Genomic DNA, 23,419 nt, shown 5'->3' with positions numbered 1-23,419 from the left:
GATCCGCCATGCTCTGTGCATGACAGGGGCGGCGCCCCAACTCCCCAATCAACCCTGCTCTGAGCCCGACCAGGGGCTGCACCTAGGGATTGGGCCCGCCCTCTGCCACCTGGGAGCAGGCCTAAGCCAGCAGGTCGTTATCTCCCGAGGGGTCCCAGACTGCGAGAGGGCACAGGCCGGGCTGAGGGACCGCCCCCACCCCCGAGTGCACAACATTTTGTGCACTAGAGGCCGGGTGCACAAAAATTTGTGCACTGGCGGGGGGTGGGGTGAGGGGGGTGGGGGTTGTCCCTCAGCCCCACTTGTGCCCTCTCACAGTCTGGGTCCCCTCAGGAGATAACCATCTGCTGGCTTAGGCCCGCTCTCCGGGTGGCAGATGGCAGGCCGATCCCTAGGTTTCAGGGGCTTGGGGTGCTGCCACCGGTCCCGCATAGGGCAAGGCAGATCAGGGGGTTGGGGCACAGCCCCTAGTCCCGTACAGGGCAGGGCCAATCAGCGGGTTGGGGCGCTGTCCCTGGTCGCGTACTCACACACACACACACACACACACACACACACGTGGCCTGGTGCACGAAATTCATGCACAGGAGGCGGTGTCCCTCAGCCCATCCTGCACCCTAAACCAGCAGTCAGACATCCCTCTTGCAATCCAGGACCACTGGCCTCATTAACTGCTAACCTGCCTTCCAGCCTGATCACCACCAAATGCCCCCCCACCAGCCTGCTCAGCTCCAACTGCCACCCCCTGCTGGCCTGCTCCCCCCCCAACTGCCCTCCCCTGCCATCCTGATCGCCTCCAACTGCCCTTCCCTGCTGACCTGATAGCCCCTAACCACCTCTGCCTTGGCCCCACCACCATGGCTTTGTCTGGAAGGACATATGGAAGGTCTCCCAGAAGGTCTCCTGGTCTAATTAGCATATTACCCTTTTATTAGTATAGATATTTCTAGGTTTCTTTGTTTTCTATGTGTTTCCTAATTACCAGGCTTTTGTGGTGGGCTTCACAGCCCCTCCTGAGTCAGTTAGATAGGTGAAGTTAGATTGTATCTAAATGCCTATTCTGGGTGATGCCTCTAGCTAAGCTGTTACATTCTTTTGTTTATGGCCCATTGTAAATTGGGAGTAATTAGAAAAATAGGTCTTGCAAGACCAGATTGTTAAGAAAGGGCAGGGACTTAATCATAGGCTACCAAGAATGTACTGATTAACAGATTCAGGCTGCTAGCCTTTCTATATCCTTTCTCATTTGTAGCTTCTTTACTAATCCACATATACGATATTATCACACTAGTTCCAAGTTGAACATGGCAGTAGAAGACATGAGTATTTTTTAATTGACAGAAACTTCACTTTTACTATAGACTTTCTCAACAAATCAACAAACGACAAGTGTTGGCAAGGCTGTGGAGAAAAGGGAACCCTAGTACATTGCAGGTGGAAATGCAGACTAGGGCAGCCACTGTGGAAAACAGTATGGAATTTCCTCAAAAAATTAAAAATGGAACTCCCATTTGACCCAGTGATTCTGCTTCTAGTAATATATCCTAAGAAACCTGAAACACTAAACAGAAAGGATATATGCATCCATATATTCATAACAGCACAATTTATAATAGCTAGGACTTGTAAACAGCCTGAGTGCCCATCAGCAGATTAGTGGATAAAAAAACACACACACACTTTAGTACATTTATACAATGGAATACTACATGGCAATAAAAAAAAAGAAAGACCTCTTACCATCTGCAACAGCATGGATGGACCTTGAGAGTATTATGCTGAGGAAAATAAGCCAGTCAGAGAAAGATAAGTATCACATAATCTCACTCATATGTGGAATCTGTTATGCCCGGATTTCAAGATCCCCAAGAGCCCACCAGGGAGCCAGCCGAGTCCGATGCAAAAGGAAAGAATCTTTATTCAAGCTAGCTAGAGCTCCCCGTCCACCACACGCACCGACGCAATGGCAAGCCAAGTGGCAGAGAGATCGAACTCTATGTGGAGAGAGGTTTTATAGGGGGGTTGGAGTAAGGGGAGCAGAAAAGACTGTAGGCCCTGCCAATTGGCCAGGTACAAGTCGGAGTCTTGTTACACAGGATGTGGTCATATCTATGGTGACTTCCCTTGATTGTCATTGGTTAGTTTAAAGAAGTCTTGGGTGTGGTTAGCAGAGGCTTGGGCTTCCGGGAAGAAGCCTTGCCAAGCACATGGCCAAGGTAAGATGGAGGGCATAGCCCTTACCCTGGGGCAAGATGGAGGGCATAGTCCTCACCCTTTCATTCCCCCCTTTGTCTTGGAACTTCTGGCTCAATCATGAGACGGACTGCATTTCTATTCCACCGTTGCTAGAGGCCCGTACTGGGCACAAGAATTATCAACTGAACTATCCCTATATGCTTAACAAATGGTCTGGTGGAAGGGAAAGAAACCATTTTAGCTTTAACAACTTCTATTGAAATAGGATTTTTCTTCTTAAAATTCCTCCATAGCTATCAAAAATCCAAGTCAAGATTAATTTATCTACTGTATTCAATCTAGCCTGATGTTTGCATAAACACAACAAGAATGGTAACCGACCACCTTTGCTGGAATCTCATAGTTGAATCTTAATGTGCCCTGTAGGGCCAGGAAGCCAAGCCATCCAGCTGCCATCAGGCCTGCCTGAAGTATCTGCTGAGTTAGGTGAATCCCTCACCTGTAGCAACTCCACCTGAGCCCACGCTTCAGGCTTTAAGGCCCATCTCAGTAGCCCTCCTACTTGTTGCGGCCCAGAGTGTGTGGGGGTTCTGCAGGGATGCAGGGGCATCCTTATTGCTCCCCTTCTACTCTGACCAACCACCAGTGATGGTAGGGCACGGGCCTGATGCTCCAGCCCCATCCATCTTCAGGGCTCCCAAGCAGGATACCAGGCTTTCTTCGTGGCATTTTTACTGGCTTTAAGTCTTTAGAGCTCAGACAGGGCTCTTTAAAACATGATACTCCAGTCAAAGTTTTCCATTGATAAAACCACTATTAGGAACCAGTCTTATTGAATATATGCAAAGAAATGTATTGCCATGACTTATTTAGCATTGCCAGATTTCGGAGGAATTACATAAGGAGAAAAACATACTGATCTGCCTTGCTAATTCCTTTTCATGGATTTATAATAAAACAGTAACTGTTGGCATTAAACCTTCTTTCCCAAACAGGCCTTTCCCAGCTTTACTACCCCTGACATGGGCATGGTTACGCAGGCCTGCAAGACAGTATACAGGCTGCCAACCATTAACTGTCTCTCAACAGAGACCAAAACCTGATGGGCACCCTTCCCTGCCCAGTTGGACACCTGCCCTCTTGGCAGCTAGACACCTTTTACTTTTGGGGTTCACCCCACACAGTCCCCTTTCAGGATAACCAACATACATTCAAACCTGCAAGAGAATCAAAGGTCAATATAACATATCAATACAATGAAACAATATTGGCATCATGGCCGCTTCAGGCAGCCAAATCTTCACCTACTAAACATGTGATCCTATAAATTGTCCCTGTCTCTTTGGAGCCATGTCCGTGAAGATGCAGGCATTATCTAAGTCTATTACACAGTATTGTGGGGGCTCCTAGTGGCAGGAGAGATCGCGAGCAATGTTACCAGCATCAGGCAGGTCGAGCACACCGTAGCTTGAGCTTGAGCGGGTTGCGTTGATCTCGATTGACGCTCCATTTGGTGACGAAGTCTTCCTGGATCACGGATGGGTCCGCTGACCGGATGTGAGTGTGATGGACCCAGGTCGCGACGCCGTCTACCTTGAGAGCAGTGGGGGTCATCAGCACCACAGTGTAGGCACCCTTCCAACGTGGCTCGAGGGTTTCCCGGTGGTGCCTTCTGACATAGACCCAATCTCCTGGTCTGTGCTGATGAGGAGTTGGGGTTGGGCCAGTCTCGTAGATGGTACGGAGGCACGGCCAAATGTCCTCGTGCGCCCTCTGGAGCCCTCTCAAGGAAAGAGATAGTTCTTGATTTTCAAATTCAGCAAGAAAGTCAACTTTAAGGTTAGGAATGATAGGGGGTGGCCTGCCAAACATGATTTCATAGGGAGTAAAGCCTAGGGTGTATGGGGAGTTCTTTACCCGGTAAAGGGCATACGGTAGGAGAGCCACCCAGTCCCCGCCAGTCTCCATTGTTAATTTGGTAAGGGTCTCTTTTAGAGTTCTGTTCATCCTTTCTACCTGACCTGAACTCTGGGGCCTATAAGCACAATGTAATTTCCAATTTTCCCCAATAGCCCCAATAGCCCTGGTTACTACCTGTGTTACCTGTGAAATAAAGGCTGGTCTGTTGTCGGACCCTATCAAAGCAGGAAAACCATACCTGGGTAAGATGCTTCCAGCAGCTTCTTGGCCATTGTCTGAGCTGTTTCATGCTTGGTTGGGTATGCCTCTACCCAGCCAGAGAAGGTGTCTATAAATACTAAAAGATATTTATAACCATACTTCCCTGGTTTGATTTCAGTGAAGTTGACCTCCCATTGTGCTCCCGGTTTGGTGCCTCTGAGCCTGGTCCCTTTTTCATTTGATCTGACCCTCGCTTTTGGAAGTTGACAGGTCTTGCAGGCAGACACAACCTGATCTATCTTGGTACTCTGCTGGTGAATCTTGATCCCGGCATGTCGGATTAGGTCCTTCATTTTCCGGGTTCCCAGGTGAGTGGATCGGTGCATGTGTTCTAATACCATGTCCCTGAGCTGGTCCGGCAGTATAAGTTTCTTGTCTGAGGTGCACCACTATCCCCTCACCTCCTGGGTGAGGGGAAGCTTCCTGATCCACTGCAGCTCTTCCTGAGAGTACCTGGTCTGGTCTGGTAGAACTGGGTCCCCAGGGTCTGGTAGTTGTAAGGCCATAGCAGGGACCGAGGTGAAGGCTGCTGCCTTGGCTGCCTGATCAGCCTTTTGGTTACCTCTTGCCACTGGGTCATCTGCATTCTGGTGCCCTTGGCAGTGGATAATGGCTAGCTTAGCGGGAAGTCATAAGGCCGCGAGCAGGTCGAGGATTTCCTGCTAATTTTTTATTGTCCGTCCCTCTGCTGTCAATAGCCCTCTCTCCTGGTAGATCGCCCTGTGAACATGAACTGTAGCAAATGCATAACGGCTGTCTGTGTAAATGTTAAGCCGTTTCCCAGCCCCCAGTGTCAGTGCCTTGGTGAGTGTAATGAGTTCTGCTCGCTGAGCTGACGTCCCAGGGGGCAGAGCCTCGGCCCACATGGTGTTCGTGCCGGTGACCACCGCTGCACCCGCATACCTGCACCCATCCTGCACGAAGCTGCTTCCATCTGTGAACCAGGTGGCCTCTGCATCTGGGAGGGGCTGATTGGTCAAGTCCTTCTGAAGTCCATGTACCTGCTCTAGGATTCCCGCACAGTCATGTAGTGGGGCATTTGGTCAGGGTTAGGTAGCAGGGTAGCAGGGTTGAGGGCCGCACTGGGATGGAACCATACTTTAGGGGGGTTGAGCAGCAAGCTTTGATAGTGGGTCATGCGAGCATTGCTCATCCACCTATCAAGAGGCTGCTTTAGGACCCCCTCAATGGCATGTGGGGTCGTGATCCAGATCTCCTGTCCCAGGGTCAGTTTGTCGGCATCCTTGACTAAGAGCGTGGTTGCCGCAATGATTCTTAGGCACGGTGGCCAGCCGGCGGCTACAAGATCCAGCTTTTTAGACAAATACGCTACCAGGCGACTCCTGGGGCCTAAAGCCTGGGTTAAAACCCCTTTTGCTACTCCTTTGCACTTGTCTACAAAGAGGCGAAAGGGTTTCGTAATGTCTGGTAGGCCCAAGGCTGGAGCAGCCAAAAGAGCTTTCTTTATCTGATTAAAGGCAATTTCTTCTGTCTCAGTCCATTCAAAGGCCTTCCCCCCCTTGGTGGCTTCATATAGGGGCCTGGCGATCTCAGCAAAACTTGGTATCCAGAGGCAGCAATAGCCAGCCGATCCTAGGAATTCCCTCACCTCCCTCCGGGAGGTGGGAGTAGGGATTTTCAAGACTGTCTCTTTCCTAGAATCTGACAACCGCCGCTGTCCGCCCTCCAATATGTATCCCAGGTAACTCACCCTCTCTTGGCACATCTGAGCCTTCTTCGCAGAGGCCCGGTACCCTAAGGTCCCTAGGGTAGCCAGCAGATTTTTGGTCCCTTGCTCACAATCTTTGGCGGTATCGGCAGCAATCAGGATGTCATCTACATACTGAAGGAGGGTGAGACTGGGGTGCTCTCTCCTGTACTCACCGAGGTCTTCATGCAGCGCCTCGTCGAAGATGGTGGGCTAATTCTTGAACCCTTGGGGCAATCGCGTCCAGGTTAATTGTCCACTGTAGCCTTCCTCTGGGTCGTGCCATTCAAAGGCAAACAGGGGTTGGCTTTGAGGTGCTAACGGCAGGCTGAAAAAGGCATCCTTCAAGTCTAATACAGTATACCAGACTCTAGAGAGTGCCAGAGAGCTTAGAAGAGTGTATGGGTTAGGAACGGTTGGGTGTATATCCAGGACTCTTTCATTTACTTCCCGGTGGTCCTGGACTGGTTGATAGTCATTCATGTGGGGCTTTCTGACTGGCAGGAGGGGGGTGTTCCAGGCAGATTGGCACGGAACCAGTACCCCTAGGCTTCGCAGTCTCCAGATGTGAGGCTGGATTCCCTTCAGAGCCTCCTGGGACATAGGGTACTGTTTGACTCTTATTGGACCTTCTCCTGGTTTTAGTTCTACCAGGGTTGGGGCTCTGTGAGCGGCCAGTCCTACTCCCCCCGTCTCTGCCCAGGCTGTGGGGAATTCTTGCAGCCATCTGTCCATATTGTTCTCTCCTGGGGGCGCCCCCTGGTGGAGGCGATATTCATCCTCCAGTCTCAGAGTCAGAACCTGGATGGGGTGGCCTTTGCCATCGGTGACCTCAGGCTCCCCTTGTCTAAAAGTTATTTGGGTTCCAATCTTGGTTAGCAAGTCCCGTCCTAATAGGGGCTAGGGGCATTCTGGTGTTACCATGAAGGAATGGGATACCCGGCCTGTTCCTAGATCTACTGTTCTTCGGGTAGTCCATGAATACTGTCTCATGCCAGTTGCCCCTTGCACCCAGGACTTTTTATTAGCTAGCTTCCCCTGAGGTATGCAGAGGACCGAATGTTGTGCTCCAGTGTTGACAAGGAAGTCAACAGGGGTCCCCTCCACTCTAAGAGTTACCCTGGGCTCGGGGAGGGGGTCCGAACCCTGACTCCCCTAATCACTCAGTCTTTCCAGCTCCAAGACCTCCACCTGGTCCGTCTTGTTTTCCTTTTTACCGGCCTTCTTTGGGCATTCTCAGACCCAGTGCCCTATCTCTTTGCAGTAAACACACTGGTTCCGTTGCAGCTTCTTTTCCCCCCCCTCGGGCAGTCCCCTTACCTCTTTCTTGGCCATCGGTAAGCTGGCGAAGGCAGCGGGTCTGCTCCTCAGGGGACTCCGTGGTGGTGGCTAGCAGAATGTTGGCCAGGTTTCGGGTCTGCTTGTCACTGGCAGCCTCCATGGCGTGGGCTTGCCTATCCTCAGGGGGCTCTCAGTTATTATACACCTTCTCAGCCACTTCCAGCAAGTCCCAAAAACTCTCTTCTCCTAACCTATCTATTCTCTGCAGTTTCTTTCTAATGTCCGTGGCTGACTGGTTGATAAAACTAATGATTACAGCTGCCTTATTCTCAGGGGCTTCTGGATCCATGGGGGTATAGGTGCGATATGCCTCCATGATCTGCTCTAGAAAGGCAGCTGGAGACTCATCTCTTTCCTGCTGTACATTCTCTACCTTGGTCAAATTGGTAGGCTTCCTAGCAGCCATGCGGAGACCCCCCCATTAGAGTCTGGCGGTAGACTCTGAGCATCTCCTTACCTTCTGCCGTGTTGAAGTCCCAGTCAGGCCTAGTTAAGGGGAAAGAGACATCCATCTGGGCCTGGTTGGTGGTTGGGTTTCCGTCTACACTGGGATCCACCTTCTGGGCCTCATTGAGGATCCTTTCTCTCTCTTCCGTCGTGAACAGAACTGTAAAAGCTGCTGACAGTCATCCCATGTGGGCTGATGGGTGAAAAGAACAGAATCTAGCAAGTCAATAAGTCTCCTCGGCTTCTCGGAGAACTTAGGGTTTTGTGCCTTCCAGTCATAGAGGTCACTGGTTGTGAAAGGCCAATAGTGATGGGGCTGGTTGCCATCCGCATACGGGGGTCCAGCGGCCCGTAAGGGCAGGGTCTTGATAGTGGAGTCGGGTGCTGCAACAGACAGCTCCCGCTGAGCTCTCTGCCGGGTGAGAGGAGGACCTCCTACCGGAACCGCGGCCACTCCCTGAACTCTGCCCCCAGCCACTCCTGGAACCCCGCCCCCAGCCACTCCCGGAACTCAACTCCCAGCCACTCCCAGAACTCCTGGCATGGGAGGATCGCCCCCCTGTGGGCTATATGGGGGAGGAAAGATTAGTGCTTCTTCAGTCCCCCCCTGCAGGACAGGGTAGGGGGGAGCTGATGGCTGGGTGAGATTCTTCTTTTTCTCCTCCTTTTCTGTTTCCTGCAAAGCAAGAATGGGCTGCGGCCCAGGAGGGCATGGAGGTAGAAAGGGCCTAAGCCAAGATGGTGGGTTTTCCACGAGGTCCTGCCAAGTAAGAATGTAAGAGAGTTGATCAGGATGTCCCCCCCTGAGTTGGGAGATGACGTCCCTGACCCGGCGGATGGTGGGGAAGTCAAAGGTCCCCTCCGGGGGCCACCCGACGTTAAAAGTCAGCCACTCCCTGGAACAAAATGTCTTCCACCGGCCTTTCTGGACCTCCGCACTGAGGCTACTGGCTCTTCCCTTCACCTCTTTAAAATGATCGACCATAATGCTTAAAGGAGTAGTTTCAGTCTGTCCCATAATGTCCATCCAATGAGTCCACAGAATAAAACAAAACAAACACAAACACATACAGCAAAAGGGCCCACCAGTACAGTCTTCCAACTCCATGGAAGCAAAACCAAAATAATCTCCCATCTCCATGGAAGCAAAAACCGAAAGCTTGACGATGGCCGTGCGCCAACCAGCGGGAGCAACCCGCCTCATCTCAGATTGAGGGGTTTCTACAGACCTTCCGACTCCGCGGAAGCAAAACTACACCCCTCCAGATGGAGGATTTGGGCGTCCCCCGACTCCTCCTGCCCGTGATCCCCCAGTGTGTCCACCTAGACCTTTCGGGCACTTACAGATTTCAGAAATGAGCTCACACAAAACAGAACACACAACGACACAGACACCTACTGTGGTCAGTCAGACTCCCTGGATTGGGGGTCCCTCGAGGGTCTTGGGATCCCGGACGAGCCCCCAAATGTTATGCCCAGATTTCAAGATCCCAAAGAGCCCACCAGGGAGCCAGCCGAGTCCGATGCAAAAGCAAAGAATCTTTATTCAAGCTAGCTCGAGCTCCCCGTCTACCACACTCACCGACGCAACGGCAAGCCAAGTGGCAGAGAGGTCGAACTATGTGTGGAGAGAGGTTTTATAGGGGGGTTGGTGTAAGGGCAGCAGAAAGGACTGTGGGCCCTGCCGATTGGCCAGGCACAAGTCGGAGTCTTGTTACACAGGATGTAGTCATATCTATGGCGACTTCCCTTGATTGTCATTGGTTAGTTTAAAGAAGTCCTGGGTGTGGTTAGCAGAGGCTTGGGCTTCCGGGAAGAAGCCTTGCCAAGCACATGGCCAAGGTAAGATGGAGGGCGTAGCCCTTACCCTGGGGCAAGATGGAGGGCGTAGTCCTCGCCCTTTCAGAATCTAATGAAACAAATAAACTGATGATAAAAAATAGACCCAGAGACATAGAAGCATGAACAGACAGTTGAAGCTCAGAGGGAAGGCAGGGAAGGGTGTGTGGGAAGGGATCAACAATGAACTTGTATGCATGTATACATAACCCATGGACACAGACAATGGTGTGGTGAGGGCCTGTGCAAGATAGGAGTGGACTGAAAGAGGTTAATGGGGGTGGGGGGCGAAATCCATGTAATACTTTTAACAATAAATATTTAAAAATAAATATATAAATGAATAAACAAACAAACAAATAAAAAATTAAACAGAACAGAAAACATGACTGCAAAAAAAATCCAAGTACATGAAATACTATAGTTTATTTTAAAAATCCCATTTCAACTTTTTATTAATAAATTATAGCGAAATTTTCTGTGGTTCAAAAAGTAATCATTATGCTTTCCATGCTCTTGTGAAAGGGAATGCTGTTGTTATAATGCCTAATTTTGTAAGATTTCCTGTATAAAAATAGAAAACAGCACTATTCATTTAGAATGATAGACAAATTTACCTAGAAATCTCTATGGTTATTTTGCTGTGCAAAACAATTTTGGGATTCATACTGATTTTTATGTAATTCCCTTGTTGAAGGTACACAGTATTGTAGAATATATATAATTTAACCATCAATTGAGCATTACCCTGGTCTAGAATGTTAATTTGAATGGTCTCTGATATGAAGTGATAGTACTGATTTATGTAAAATTTGAAAAAGCATCTGATATAGTACTTGGCACACATATATGTTCAATAATTTATTATTCCTTTTCTTCCAAAAATATTTGGCTAATGAAAAATTAACATAATGGAATGAGAGGCACTCAGTGATCCTCCTCAAGAGAGAAGTGTGGGTCTCATTTTGGTTTAACTAATTATCTGGTTTCAAGATTGTGGACTGAATACATACTGTGTCTGGAAAATTGAGATAAGGAATTCTTTCAGGATGAAGCAAAAAATTAGATAGTATGAAGGAAAAGTTAAGAGACATAAAGGATAAACCTAGAAGTTTCAAAATCCACCATGGAGTTCAGGGAGGAAAAAATTGGACAAGAGGAAATATTTGATTATTAATAACTAAGAACTTTTATATATTAAAAAAAAATGAGTCCCTGTGAAAAGACATAAGTTATTAAACAAGACTAAAATAATAATGTATCATCTATCTATCTATCTATCTATCTATCTATCTATCTATCTATCTATCTATCTATCTATCTATCTATAAATCCAGTGACTAGAATGCCGTAACAACCAGAATGACCGGTCGCTATGATGACCACTGCAGCCAGCAAACTGGCAGGATCTGGGGGTGGGGCCGGCTGGCCAACCCACTGCAGCCCCTCCCCCTGGCCAGCCCTACCCCGAATAGTCCCCCCACCAGCCAAATTTTCCCACAGCCCTTCCCCTGGCCAGCCATGCTCCTGAAGCCCGTGCCCACAGCTGGTTCCACTCCAGATGGGCCCCCCACCACCCCGATCATCCCACAACCCCTCCCCCTGGCCAGCCCCACTTCTGATCATCCTCCAACCCAGTAAGGGGCAGGGCCAACTGGCCAAACTCCTGCAGCCCCTTCCCCATGTGGCCCCACCCCAGATCCCCCCCAACCCCAATCAGGGGCAGGTCAAGCCAGCCAACCACCTGCGGCCCCTCCCCCCAAGCTGGCCCTACCCCCAGTGGGCCCCCACCACCGTGATTGGCCCTCAACCCCACCCCCAGCCAGCTCTGCCTCTGATCAGCTCCCCTACTCCAATCAGGGACAGGGCTGGCCAGTCAACCACCCATGGCCCCTCCCCCAGGTGGCTGACCCCAATTGGCCCCCCGTACTGCATTCAGGGGCGGGACCGTCTGGCCCACCTCCCACAGCCCCTCCTCATGGCTGACCCCACCCCCATCCAGTCAGGCCCCACCATTCCAATTGCCCTCGGCCACTCCCCTCAACCAACTCCGCCCCTGATCGCTCCCGACACCAATCGGGAGTGGGGCCTGCCAGCCAACCTCCTGCTGTCTTCTTCTCCCAACAAGCCCATTTCTGATTCTCCCCAATTGGGGCCAGGCTAGCTGGACCCCACCCATGCATGAATTCATGCACTGGTCCTCTAGTAATACATAAATATATAACTAGACACATTGTGTGGATATTTTAGAATTTAGGGATAAGAAGAAACTCTTAAAAACTGAGAAAAATGACAAATTACATATTAATGAGAGTCAGAGGAAGATAATGTAGCACATTTTCAAAGTGATAAAATAACTATGAATTTGGGATTTTATGTTATACTAGAGGCCTGGTGCATGAAATTTGTGCCCAGGAGGGTCCCTCAACACAGCCTGCACACTCTCTAATCTGGGAACCCTTGGGGAATGTCCAACTGCCAGGGATCGGGCCTAAACCGGCAGTCGGACATCCCTCTCACAATCCAGGACCACTGGCTCCTAACTGCTCACCTGCCTGCCTGCCTGATTGCCCCTAACTGGGACCCTGCCAGCCTGATCACCCCTAACCACCTCTGCCTGGTGACCTGATTGCCCCTAACTGCCCCCCCCCCCAGCTGGCCTGGTCACCTCACATAGCCTGCTGTTCAGTCATTTGGTCGTCCTTCATAAACCCCTGCTAGCTTGGTTCCCCCATGCAGCCTGCTGTTCAGTTGATTGGTTGTCCCTCAATATCCCCCCTGCCAGCCTGGTTGCCCCACAAAGCCTGTTGTTCAGTTGTTTGATTGCCCTCACTAACCCCCCTGCTGGCCTGGTCACCCCACGCAGCCTGCTGCTCAGTCATATCATCACCCCTCATGGCCCCCCCACCAGCCTGGTTGCCCCATGCAGCCTGGTGTTCAGTCATTTGGTCATCCCTCACTAACCCCCCTGCCGGCCTGGTTGCCCAACTCAGCCTGTTTGGCTGTCTGTTTGGTTGTTTCGGATGTGACGGCCCCTGGCTCTTTATATATATAGATTAAACTATCTTCCTACTATGAAGATTGAATTCTTGGAAAGTCCATCACCTCCAGAACTTCTCTGGAGGTTTTATTCTAGGCAAGGATATAAATTCAAGATGAAATTTGGGGTTGGGGGGGGTATGATGTAAGAATCAATAATTAGAAAAGATATTATTAAAGTATATTAAGTCTAAGTGACTATTGATCATAAAAATCAGGTGTTTTAAAGTTGTTTTTTTAAAATATATTTTATTGATTTTTTTACAGAGGGAAGAAGGGAGGAAGGGAGAGGGATAGAGAGAAACATCAATAAGAGAGAAATATCGATCAGCTGCCTCCTGCACACTCCTCACTGGGGATGTGCCTGCAACCAAGGTATATGCCCTTGACCGGAATCAAACCTGGGACCCTTAAGTCCGCAGGCTGATGCTCTATCCACTGAGCCAAACCGGTTAGGGCTAAAGATTTTTTTAAAATTTTTATTGAATTTAATGAGGTGATGTTGATTAGTAAAATTATATAGGTTTCAGGTGTATAATTCTATAATACATCATCTGTATATTGTATTGTGTGCTTACCACCCCAAGTCAAGGCACCTCCATCACCATTTATCACCCCTTTACTCTCTTCTACCTCGACCCAAACCCTTTTCCTTCTGGTAATCACCAGACTGTTGTCTTTTTCTGAGATTTTTACTTAATTCCTTCATCTTTTTCACACACCCAAAAAAACCCCTCCCCTATTATTAACTCTTTAGGTTTTTCAAAAAACATAGGTTTAAAACTTTAATGGTAACTGCTAGAGAAGAATAGAAATAAATTGCATGACTTACATACTAGTTAAGGGAAAAAACATGACCCAGATTTTTAATTAACGTAATACAAGTTAGGATTGGGACAAAATAGACACATATAAATGAAAAAATGAACAAGGATATAAGTGGCAGTTGGGGTTTCCTAATCGGAGGGGGGACTGAAACAGGAATTTTAGGGGAACATAGGCAGTTTTAGGGAATTTTTAGAATTGTGGTCCATGGGAAAAAAAATAGGGCTACAGACAGGAGAAGGTACATTTCCATAACACAAGGAAGCCAGGTGCAGTTACATTTCCATAAGACAAGGGAGCAGCAACAGTTGTATTTACATAAGACACAGAAGCAGCAACAGGTATCTATATCCTATCTAATAAAAGAGAAACATGGTAATTAGCCATACCTCCGCTAACCTTACCATTGGCTAATCAGGGAGATATGCAAATTAACTGCCAGCCAAGATGGCGGCCGGCAGCCAAGCAGCTTGAAGTGAACATGAGGCTTGCTTGCTTTAGTGACAGAGGAAGCCAACGTTCCCCACCTGCCGCTGCTGGCCTCTGAGCTTGCAGTTTGAAACATTGTTCCAAACATAGAAGCTAAAAAAAAACCAGAAACCTGCTTTCAGCCAGCCGGGATCTCAGAGCTGGAGTTGAAACAGTGTTTCAATTATAGAACCCAAATAAACCAGATACCTGCTTTCAGCAGCCGAGGCCTCAGAGCTGGAGCCAAGCCTCAGAGCTAAAGCTGGCCCAGAATTAAAAAAAAGAAAAAAAGGTGCCGTTGGGAGCTTCAGACACCCGCCAGCCTGAAAACAGCCCTCAGCCCCTCACCAAGACTGGCCAGGCACCCCAGTGGGGACCCCCACCCTGAAGGGGGTGTGACCAGCTACAAACAGCCATCAGCCCCTCATCCAGGCTGGCCAGACACCCAAGCGGGACCCCCACCCTGATCCAGGACACCCTTCAAGGCAAACCAGCCAGCCCCACCCGTGCACCAGGCCTCTATCCTATATAGTAAAAGGGTAATATGCCTCCCGGCACCGGGATCAGCAGGACAGGGGACAATGCCCAAACCCCCTGATCGCCCTGTGGCTCTGTGTGTGACAGGGGGCGGGGCCACAGCCTCCCTATCTGCCCTGCTCTGTTCGTGACAGGGGAAGGCGCCCCAACCTCCTGATCAGCCCTGCTCTGTGCTTGATAGGGGGGAGCTCCCCAACACCCTGATCCGCCCTGCTCTGTGTGTGACGGGGGCGGTGCCCCAACTCCCCTATCGGCCCTACTCTTTGAGTGACAGGGTGGAGCTCCCCAACCCCCTGATCGCCCTGCAGCCCTGTATGTGACAGGGTGCGGTGCCCCAACCCCCTGATCAGCCCAGCCCTGAGTGTGACAGTGTGCGGCGCCCCAACCCCCTGATTGGCCCTGCCCTGAGTGTGACAGTGTGCGGTGCCCCAACCCCCTGATCGGCCCTGCTCTGTGGGTGATAGAGGGTGGCTCCCCAACCCCCCCACCACCTGCTCTGTGTGTGACAGGGTACAGCCATAACCTCCCCATCGGCTCTACCCTGAGTGTGACAGGGTGCGGCGGCCCAACCCCCTGATCCGCCCTGCTCTGTGTGTGACAGGGGGCGGTGCCCCAACTCCCCTATCGGCCCTACTCTCTGAGTGATAGGGGGGAGCTCCTCAACCCCCTGATGGGCCCTGCTCTGTGCATGACAGGGGGCAGCTCCCAAACCCCCTGATCGACCCTGCTCTGTGCATGACAGGGTAAGGAGCCCCAACCCCCCTGATGGGCCCTGCTCTGTGCGTGACAGGGGGCAGCGCCCCAACCCCCGGATTGGCCCTGCTCTGTGTGTGACAAGGGGTGGTGCCGCAACCTCTCCATCGACCCTGCCTTGAGTGTGACAGGGGGCGGTGCCCCAACCCCCCAATCGGCCCTACCCTGAGCGTGACTGAAGGTGGCATCGCAACCTCCCAATCTGCCCTGCTCTGTGCATGACATGGGGCGGCGCCCCAACTCCCCAATCGGCCCTGCTCTGAGCCCAACCAGGGCCTGCACCTAGGGATTGGGCCTGCCCTCTGCCACCCGGGAGCAGGCCTAAGCCAGCAGGTCGTTATCTCCCGAGGGGTCCCAGACTGTGAGAGAGCACAGGCCGGGCTGAGGGACCCCCGCTCCCCCCCCCCCAGTGCACAAATTTCTGTGCACCAGGCCTCTAGTATATATATATAAAGAACTAGGGGCTGTCACATTCAAAACAATTGAACAGACCACCAAACAGGCTGAGTGGGGTGACAAGGCTGTCAGGGAGGTTAGTGAGGGACGACCAAATGACTGAACACCAGGCTGCATGGGGTGACCAGTGCAGCAGGGGGCTTAGTGAGGGACAATCAAACAACTGAGCATCGGGCTGCATGGGACAACCAGGCCAGCAGGGGGCAGTGAGGGGCGACCAAATGACTGAAAAGCAGGCTGCATGGGGTGACCAGGCTGGTAGTGGGGGGTCAGTGGGGTGCAACCAGGCTGTCAAAGGGGGGCAGTGAGGGGCAACCAGGCCAGCAGGGGGGGAAGTTAGGGGCAATCTGGCTGGTGGGGGGAGGGCATGAGGGGCAACCAAGACACCAGGGTGGGACAGTTGGGGGCAAATATGCTGGTGGGGGGGCATTTAGCGGTGACCAGGCTGGTGGGCAGTTAGGAGCGACCAGGCCAGCATTGGGTTCAGTTAGGGGCAATCAGGTCAGCAGACAAAGGTGGTTAGGGGTGATCAGGCTGGCAGGGGGCCCAGTTAGGGGTGATCAGGCAGGCAGGAAGATGAGCATTTAGGAGCCAGCTATTCCAGACATCCCCTGAGCGGTCCTGGATTGGAGAGGGTGCAGGCTGGACTGAGGGGACCCCCTTCCCCATGCACAAATTTCATACACCGGGCATCTAGTATTTCCATAAGACAAGGGAACTGGAAGTAGCCAAAAAAGTCTGTATTTACAAAATAAAGAAGAAGAAAGAAAGCCCAGAAGGAATAGGAGGACAATGAGGGAGGAGGGCCTCAGGAGTCACTGTAGTAAGCAATTTGAAAGGGAATATTGACCAGTCAGAAGGGATATCAGGACACAGGAAATGCAGCCTTTATGAACCATGGAAACAGGAAGTCAATGCGACCCTTTCCCCCTTGCCAAGTGGGAGTCCATTCTGTGGGACTCTTTCCCTCTCCCCACATGGGAATCTGTACTTGTTCTTCAATAAATCTCCACCTTTGCTATAAAAAATTATTTGAGCAACACAATCAAGCTGTGCATATTAGGGAGGAAGAAAAACTGTATGAAACAGAGAGTGTATATTCTTTTCAAACACACATGAAGCATTTATAGAAATTGACTCTATTAGACAATTAAAAAAAACTTAAAATTTTATGCTAGCCACATTCTGTGACCAAATAAATTTATAAATGAACAACAGAAAGCATCAAATGTCATTATATTTACAAATACACATTTGTAAATAATTCTAGAAGTAAAAAGGAAAAGAAATGAAAACAATAAACTATTGAATGCTAAATTACATCAATCAAAACTCATTAAAATATACATGGTGATACTTTTAATTTATCACAAAAATTAGGGATACTAAAAATAAATGAGCTAAGTTGAAAAATAAAAAGGAATGCAAGGACAAACAAAATAAAAGGAAAAATTTGATAAAGGTAAAAATAAAATGAACAGTATAAAGGCAAGAGGAGGCACAAATTAAATCAGTAAAGAAAAATGATTATTGCCATAAATATAATTAAATTTTTATTATAAGATAAATATAAAGCTATATCAATTTATTTGAAATTCTAGATGAAATATACATTCCTTAACAAGTAGAAAACATAAATTAGCAAAATTGTCCTGAGAAAGTATATTTCTAAATCTAAGTACAGATAAATTATCATAGAAGATTTTGCAATGTTAAAGATCTTTATTGAAAAGTATTGGTTTTATGGTTGGTTTTATAGATTTTTTTCAATGAATTCTACCAACCTGTTGAGCATATAATTCTCATATTTTAAAAACTATTTCAGAACATTTTTAAATAAAGAAAACTCAAGTGAATAGTATTGATACCAAAGAACCAAGGATATGACACTAGAAATAACTATAAGTCAGTCTCACTAACGAACACAGAAAAAATAATCCTAAATAAAATATTATCAAATTAATCCAACCTAAGATTGCAAGGTTGGTTCAACATTGCTGTAGTTGACTACACTGACAGATTAAAAGAAAATAGGCCAATAGATACAGAGAAATCATTCAATAAAATTTAATATCCATTGTTTGTTAAAAGGAAAAAAAAGTCTTAAAAGGTAGCTACTTTAACTTGAAACTATGTACTTCATACAGGAAGTACAGGACTGTTCATGACATGTCATAGTTTGTGGTGAAACATCAGGAACATCCTAATAAAGCAAAAAAAATAAGATAAAAATATTCATAGCCACTAATACTGTTTGTTCTTATACTGGTGATCATAGTCAATGCACTAAGTCTGGAAGAAAAAAAGAGGTGTAAGGATAGAACAGGAAAAGCACATCAAATGTTGGTTATCCACAAACCCAGAGTGTCTGAAATAATCAAATGACAAATTACCAGGACTTAGAATGTTTGCAAGGTGGACAGAAGTGAGTTGCATACTTAAAAAATTTGCCTTTTCTATACCAGCAATAAAAAATTAAACATATAACAGAAAAATTCTAGTTAAAAATAGTAATAGTAAAATTCACAATGGTAACTAATTCATGAATAAACCCAACAAAAGATATGTAATTATTCTGCAGAATTTTTTTTATATTTTATTGATTTTTTTACAGAGAGCAAGGGAGAGGAATAGAGAGTTGGAAACATTGATGAGAGAGAGAGAGACATTGATCAGCTGCCTCCTGCACAGCCCCTACTGGGGATGTGCCCGCAACCAAGGTACATGCCCTTGACCAGAATCAAACCTGGGACCCTTGAGTCCGCAGGCCGACACTCTATCCACTGAGCCAAACTGGTTAGGGCCAGAATTTTTTAAAAGTATATTTTTATTGATGTCAGAGAGGGAGGGAGAAATAGAAACATCAATGATGAGAGAATCATTGATTGGCTGCCTCCTGCACTCCCCCTACTGGGGATCAAGGCTGCAACCTGGGCATGTGCCCTTGACCAGAATTGAAACTGTGACTCTTCAGTCTATAGCCCTAAGCTCTATCCACTGAGTCAAACAGGCTAGGGCATCTCTGCAGAATTTTGTAAAATATTATTAAATAATATAGAATTAATAAATGAATGGAGAGATATACTTTATTATTATTTAATGTGAGAACTCTATATTATAAACAGGCGATTCTACCAAAATTTAATCTTTAAATTCAAATTAATCTAATTCAAAATCCCGATGCTTTTTTACAATGAAACTAACAAGCTGATTGTAAAATTTATTTAGAAGAGTAAATTTGTAAGTGTAATGAAGAATGTTTTCAAAAAGAACAAAAATGGGTATATCTTCCTTACCAGTTCTGAAATCATTGTAAAGCTGTACTAATGAAAAAGTGTGTCAGTGGTGTAGGAATAGGTAGTAGAACAGAAGAATGTCCAGAAACAGACATATGGAAACTTTGAGATGCTTATTTTTCTCTTGCTAAAGGCTTTCTAGTATTTCTGAATTAAACGATCACAGTATCAAAGAATAGTGGGTAGAAAGTTATTAGTATATTTCCAAATGTAATAAAGCTACTTTAAATTATTCTTTCTTACACACAAAATAGTACTCATGGTATTTGAAACTTTTCATCCTTTCTCCAGATATTCTCATAGAAAATAGTAAGAACATAACAGGCATTACACATTAACGGATATCTTATTATTATTTAATGTCTCATTGAGAACTAAAGTAATATCCTTAAAATAGGATAATTTTGATCATTTAAATGTTTTTTTCATCCCCCTCCCCCGATAATGTCTCACAAAACAGCAGAATATACCTCTGAAGACAGGAGGCAAAATAATGCTAACTGTGAATTGTTTCTTCTCCTGCAACTCTAATTTTTTTTTTTTAATCTTAGGGACTGCAGTTATGGGTCCTCCTGGTCTCCCTGGTTTTCCTGGAGAAAGGGGACAGAAAGGTGATGAAGGTCCACCTGGAATTTCCATTCCCGGACCCCCTGGACTTGATGGACAGCCTGGGGCTCCTGGGGCTCCAGGGCCTCCTGGCCCTCCAGGTCCTCACATCCCTCCTAGTAAGCTATTCTTTTCTCCTAAGCTCTATTGTTGTATTTTGTTTTCATTTATAAGTAAATCTGGCTGAATTTCGGCATCATTCTTTGTGTTTCTGTTATCTATGTGATTCTACATCAACTTCTACTTTTGATTTTTAGTGATTGTTTGATGTTTAAATTTGCTCTTCAAATTCTCACCAATATAATATCTTCCCTTTGCTTACAGGTAGTGGTATTACTGCAGAGAGTAACTAAAAAGAAGTCTTTTTCTCTAGCCTGTCAGGCTTCGTTTTTGTTTAATCTTCTGGATATTTCACAACAATTAATTTGTCGTCCTTTCTTTATTTTACCTCAGGTGGTGAGATGTGTGAAGCAGGCCCCCCAGGGCCCCCAGGATCTCCAGGTGATAGAGGACTCCAAGGAGAACAAGGAGTGAAAGGTTTGATCCCCATAATTATTCCTGCATTCTTTCAAATCATCAACAAAATCCCCTATATCCTCCACCCTACCTCAGCCATTCACTCCCATGGACATACCTAAGACCATTTTATTTCCAATAGTACACACTTCCATAACCTTGATTTCATTAGTTCCATTTTCTGACCACTGTCTCTATCTTTTTAGCTTACTAACTAATAAAGTGACTTCAACATTACTTTAAGCTCAATGAGACCAACTTTGACTATCAACGTTTTGGTGTTTTTTCTTCCCTTTTAACCTACCTTACATTCCATGATCAATTCATTGTAATAAATTCCATATATAAACGCTTGCCTCCTTTATCCTTCACTCACTTTGTTGTACTTGGGACAAAAACAGCCCTCGTGAGTCTAAATTACCACCTCTTATAAGTCTGCATCTTCTCTTCATACTCTTCCATTCTCATCTTAAGATTCTGACTTTGCTCCCTCCTTCACTGACCATTTGAAGCAATAACAATAGAACTTGCTCAGATTGCTATGACATTTATCGACCTACTTGTGTCTGTGCCCATATATTCTACCTTCCTGCCTATTATTGTTAATACTCTTATTCAAAGCCACAACTATCTTCTCCCTATATTCTGTGCCTTGCTTTTTACTTGTATCTTTTCTTGAACAGAAATTATTAATTAAAAGAATTCCTATTATTAATATCATTTTTCATTGTTAGTACTGTTTATGTCCTGTTTATAATATTTCTTAACCCAAAGGACCTGATAATTTTTTCTATATTTTTTCCTAGAATTCTTACCAGCTTGCCTTTGTGTTTTGAGTTTTGATCTTTGGTCTGTCTTCAATTTATTTTGGGGGGGAGGGAAGGGAGAAAGGGAGAGGAAGAGAGAGAGAGAGAGAGAGAGAGAGAGAGAGAGAGAGAGAGAGAGAAATATCTAATCTAATAAAAGAGAAACATGGTAATTGGCGTACGACTGCTACCCTTCCCATTGGCTAATCAGGGCAATATGCAAATTAACTGTCAGCCAAGATGGCGGCCGGCAGCCAGGCAGCTTGAAACTAACATGAGGCTTGCTTGCTTCAGTGACGGAGGATTCCAATGTTCCCCGCCTGCCTTGCCGGCCTCTGAGCCTGCAGTTTGAAACATTTTAACAAATATAGAAGCTAAAAAAAACCCCAGAAACCAGCTTTCAGCGAGCTGGGATCTCAGAGCTGGAGTCAGAGCTGGAGTTATAGATTGTTTCGATTACTTACTTTCAGCAGCAGAGGCCTAAGAGCTGGAGCCTCAGAGCTAAAGCTGGCCCAGAATTTAAAAAAAAATAAATAAAATAAAAGAGCGGTTGGGAGCTTCCGTCACCCGCCAGGCTGAAAACAGTCCTCAGCCCCTCACCCAGAATGGCCAGGCACCCCAGTGGGGACCCCCACCCTGAAGGGTGTGTGACCAGCTACAAACAGCCCTCAGCCCCTCACCAGGATGGCCAGGCACCCGAGTGGGGACCCCAACCCTGAAGGGTGTGTGACCAGCTGCAAACAGCCCTCAGCCCCTCACCCAGGCTGGCCAGACACCCCAGTGGGGACCCCAACCTTGAAGGGTGTGTGACCAGCTGCAAACAGCCATCATCCCCTCACCCAGGCTGGCCAAGCACCCCAGTGGGGACCCCCACCCTGATCCAGAACACCCTTCAGGGCAAACCAGCCAGCCCCACCCATGCACCAGGCCTCTATTCTATATAGTAAAAGGGTAATATGCCTCCCAGCACCGGGATCAGCGGAGCCGAGAGGCCTCCCGGCACCGGGATCAGCATGACAGGGGGCTGCGCCCAAACCCCCAGATCGCCCAGTGGCTCTGTGTGTGACAGGGTGTGGGGCCACAACCTCCCTATCCGCCCTGCTCTCTTCGTGACAGGGGAAGGCGCCCCAACCTCCTGATCAGCCCTGCTCTGTGCCTGATACGGGGGAGCTCCCCAACCTCTGATCGCCCTGCAGCTCTGTGTGTGACAGGGTGCAGCGCCCCAACCCCCTGATCGGCCCTGCTCTGTGTGTGACAGGGTGCGGCACCCCAACACCCCCCCCCACGGCCCTTCTCTGTGTGTGACAGGGTAGAGCCATAACCTCCCCATAGGCCCTGCCCTGAGTGTGAGAGTGGCGGCACCCCAACCCCCTGATCGGCCCTGCTCTGTGGGTGATAGAGGGTGGTGCCACAACCCCCACCCCTCCCACGGGCCCTGCTCTGTGTGTGATGGGGTAGAGCCATAACCTGCCCATCTGCCCTGCCCTGAGTGTGAGAGTGGTGGCATCCCAACCCCCTGATCGGCCATGCTCTGTGGGTGATAGAGGGCGGCGCCCCAACCCCCTGATCCGCCCTGCTCTGTGTGTGACAGGGGGCGGTGCCCCAACTCCCCTATCAGCCCTACTCTCTGAGTGACAGTGGGGAGCTCCCCAACCCCCTGATGGGCCCTGCTCTGTGCGTGACAGGGGGCAGCACCCCAACCTCCGGATTGGCCCTGCTCTGTGCATGACAGGGGGTGTTGCCACAACCTCCCCATCGACCCTGCCTTGAGTGTGACAGGGGGCGGTGCCCCAACCCCCCAATCGGCCCTACCCTGAGCGTGACTGGGGGTGGCATCGCAACCTCCCAATCTGCCCTGCTCTGTGCATGACAGGGGAAGGCGCCCCAACTCCCCAATCGGCCCTGCTCTGAGCCCGACCAGGGGCTGCACCTAGGGATTGGGCCTGCCCTCTGCCACCCGGGACCAGGCCTAAGCCAGCAGGGCGTTATCTCCCGAGGGGTCCCAGGCTGCGAGAGGGCCAGGCGAGGCTGAGGGGCCCCCTCTTCCCCCCGAGTGCACAAATTTTTGTGCACCGGGCCTCTAGTGTTGATATAAAAGTGAAACATTGATTAGCTGCCTTCTTTACACCTCCTACTGGGGCTTGAGCCCACAACCCTGGCATGTGCCCAGACCAGGAATCGAATTTGTGACCTGTTGCCGCTTGGAACGATGTTCAACCAACTGAGCCACACCAGCCAAGGCTGTCTTAAATTAAATTGTGTATATAGTTTGAAGCAGGGAATCAAAGTTCATTTTTTCTCATATGTATATTTAATTTATTCAATACCATTGTACAAAATAGCATCATTTTCCTGCATTAGCAATTTTGTTGTAAATCTTACGACTATTTATGTATGAGTCTGTT

At 48.2% G+C, this 23,419-nt stretch overlaps 1 protein-coding gene across 1 annotated transcript in view; it reads left to right on the top strand.

The window, feature by feature from the left end:
* The window catches only part of COL4A5 (collagen type IV alpha 5 chain), a 337,925-nt gene that overhangs the window by 208,882 nt on the left and 105,624 nt on the right, over positions 1-23,419 (top strand). The window contains exons 20-21 of the mRNA XM_059680111.1: positions 19,638-19,811; positions 20,146-20,229. Coding sequence (XP_059536094.1) covers positions 19,638-19,811; positions 20,146-20,229 — 258 coding nt within the window. The remainder of the gene's footprint in view (positions 1-19,637; positions 19,812-20,145; positions 20,230-23,419) is intronic.

Source organism: Myotis daubentonii, chromosome X, assembly GCF_963259705.1.
Source record: "Myotis daubentonii chromosome X, mMyoDau2.1, whole genome shotgun sequence".
In the NCBI taxonomy this organism is placed as follows: Eukaryota; Metazoa; Chordata; class Mammalia; order Chiroptera; family Vespertilionidae; genus Myotis; species Myotis daubentonii.
Note: the sequence above shows the minus strand (reverse complement) of the source record. Positions and strands in the feature narration are given on the sequence as shown.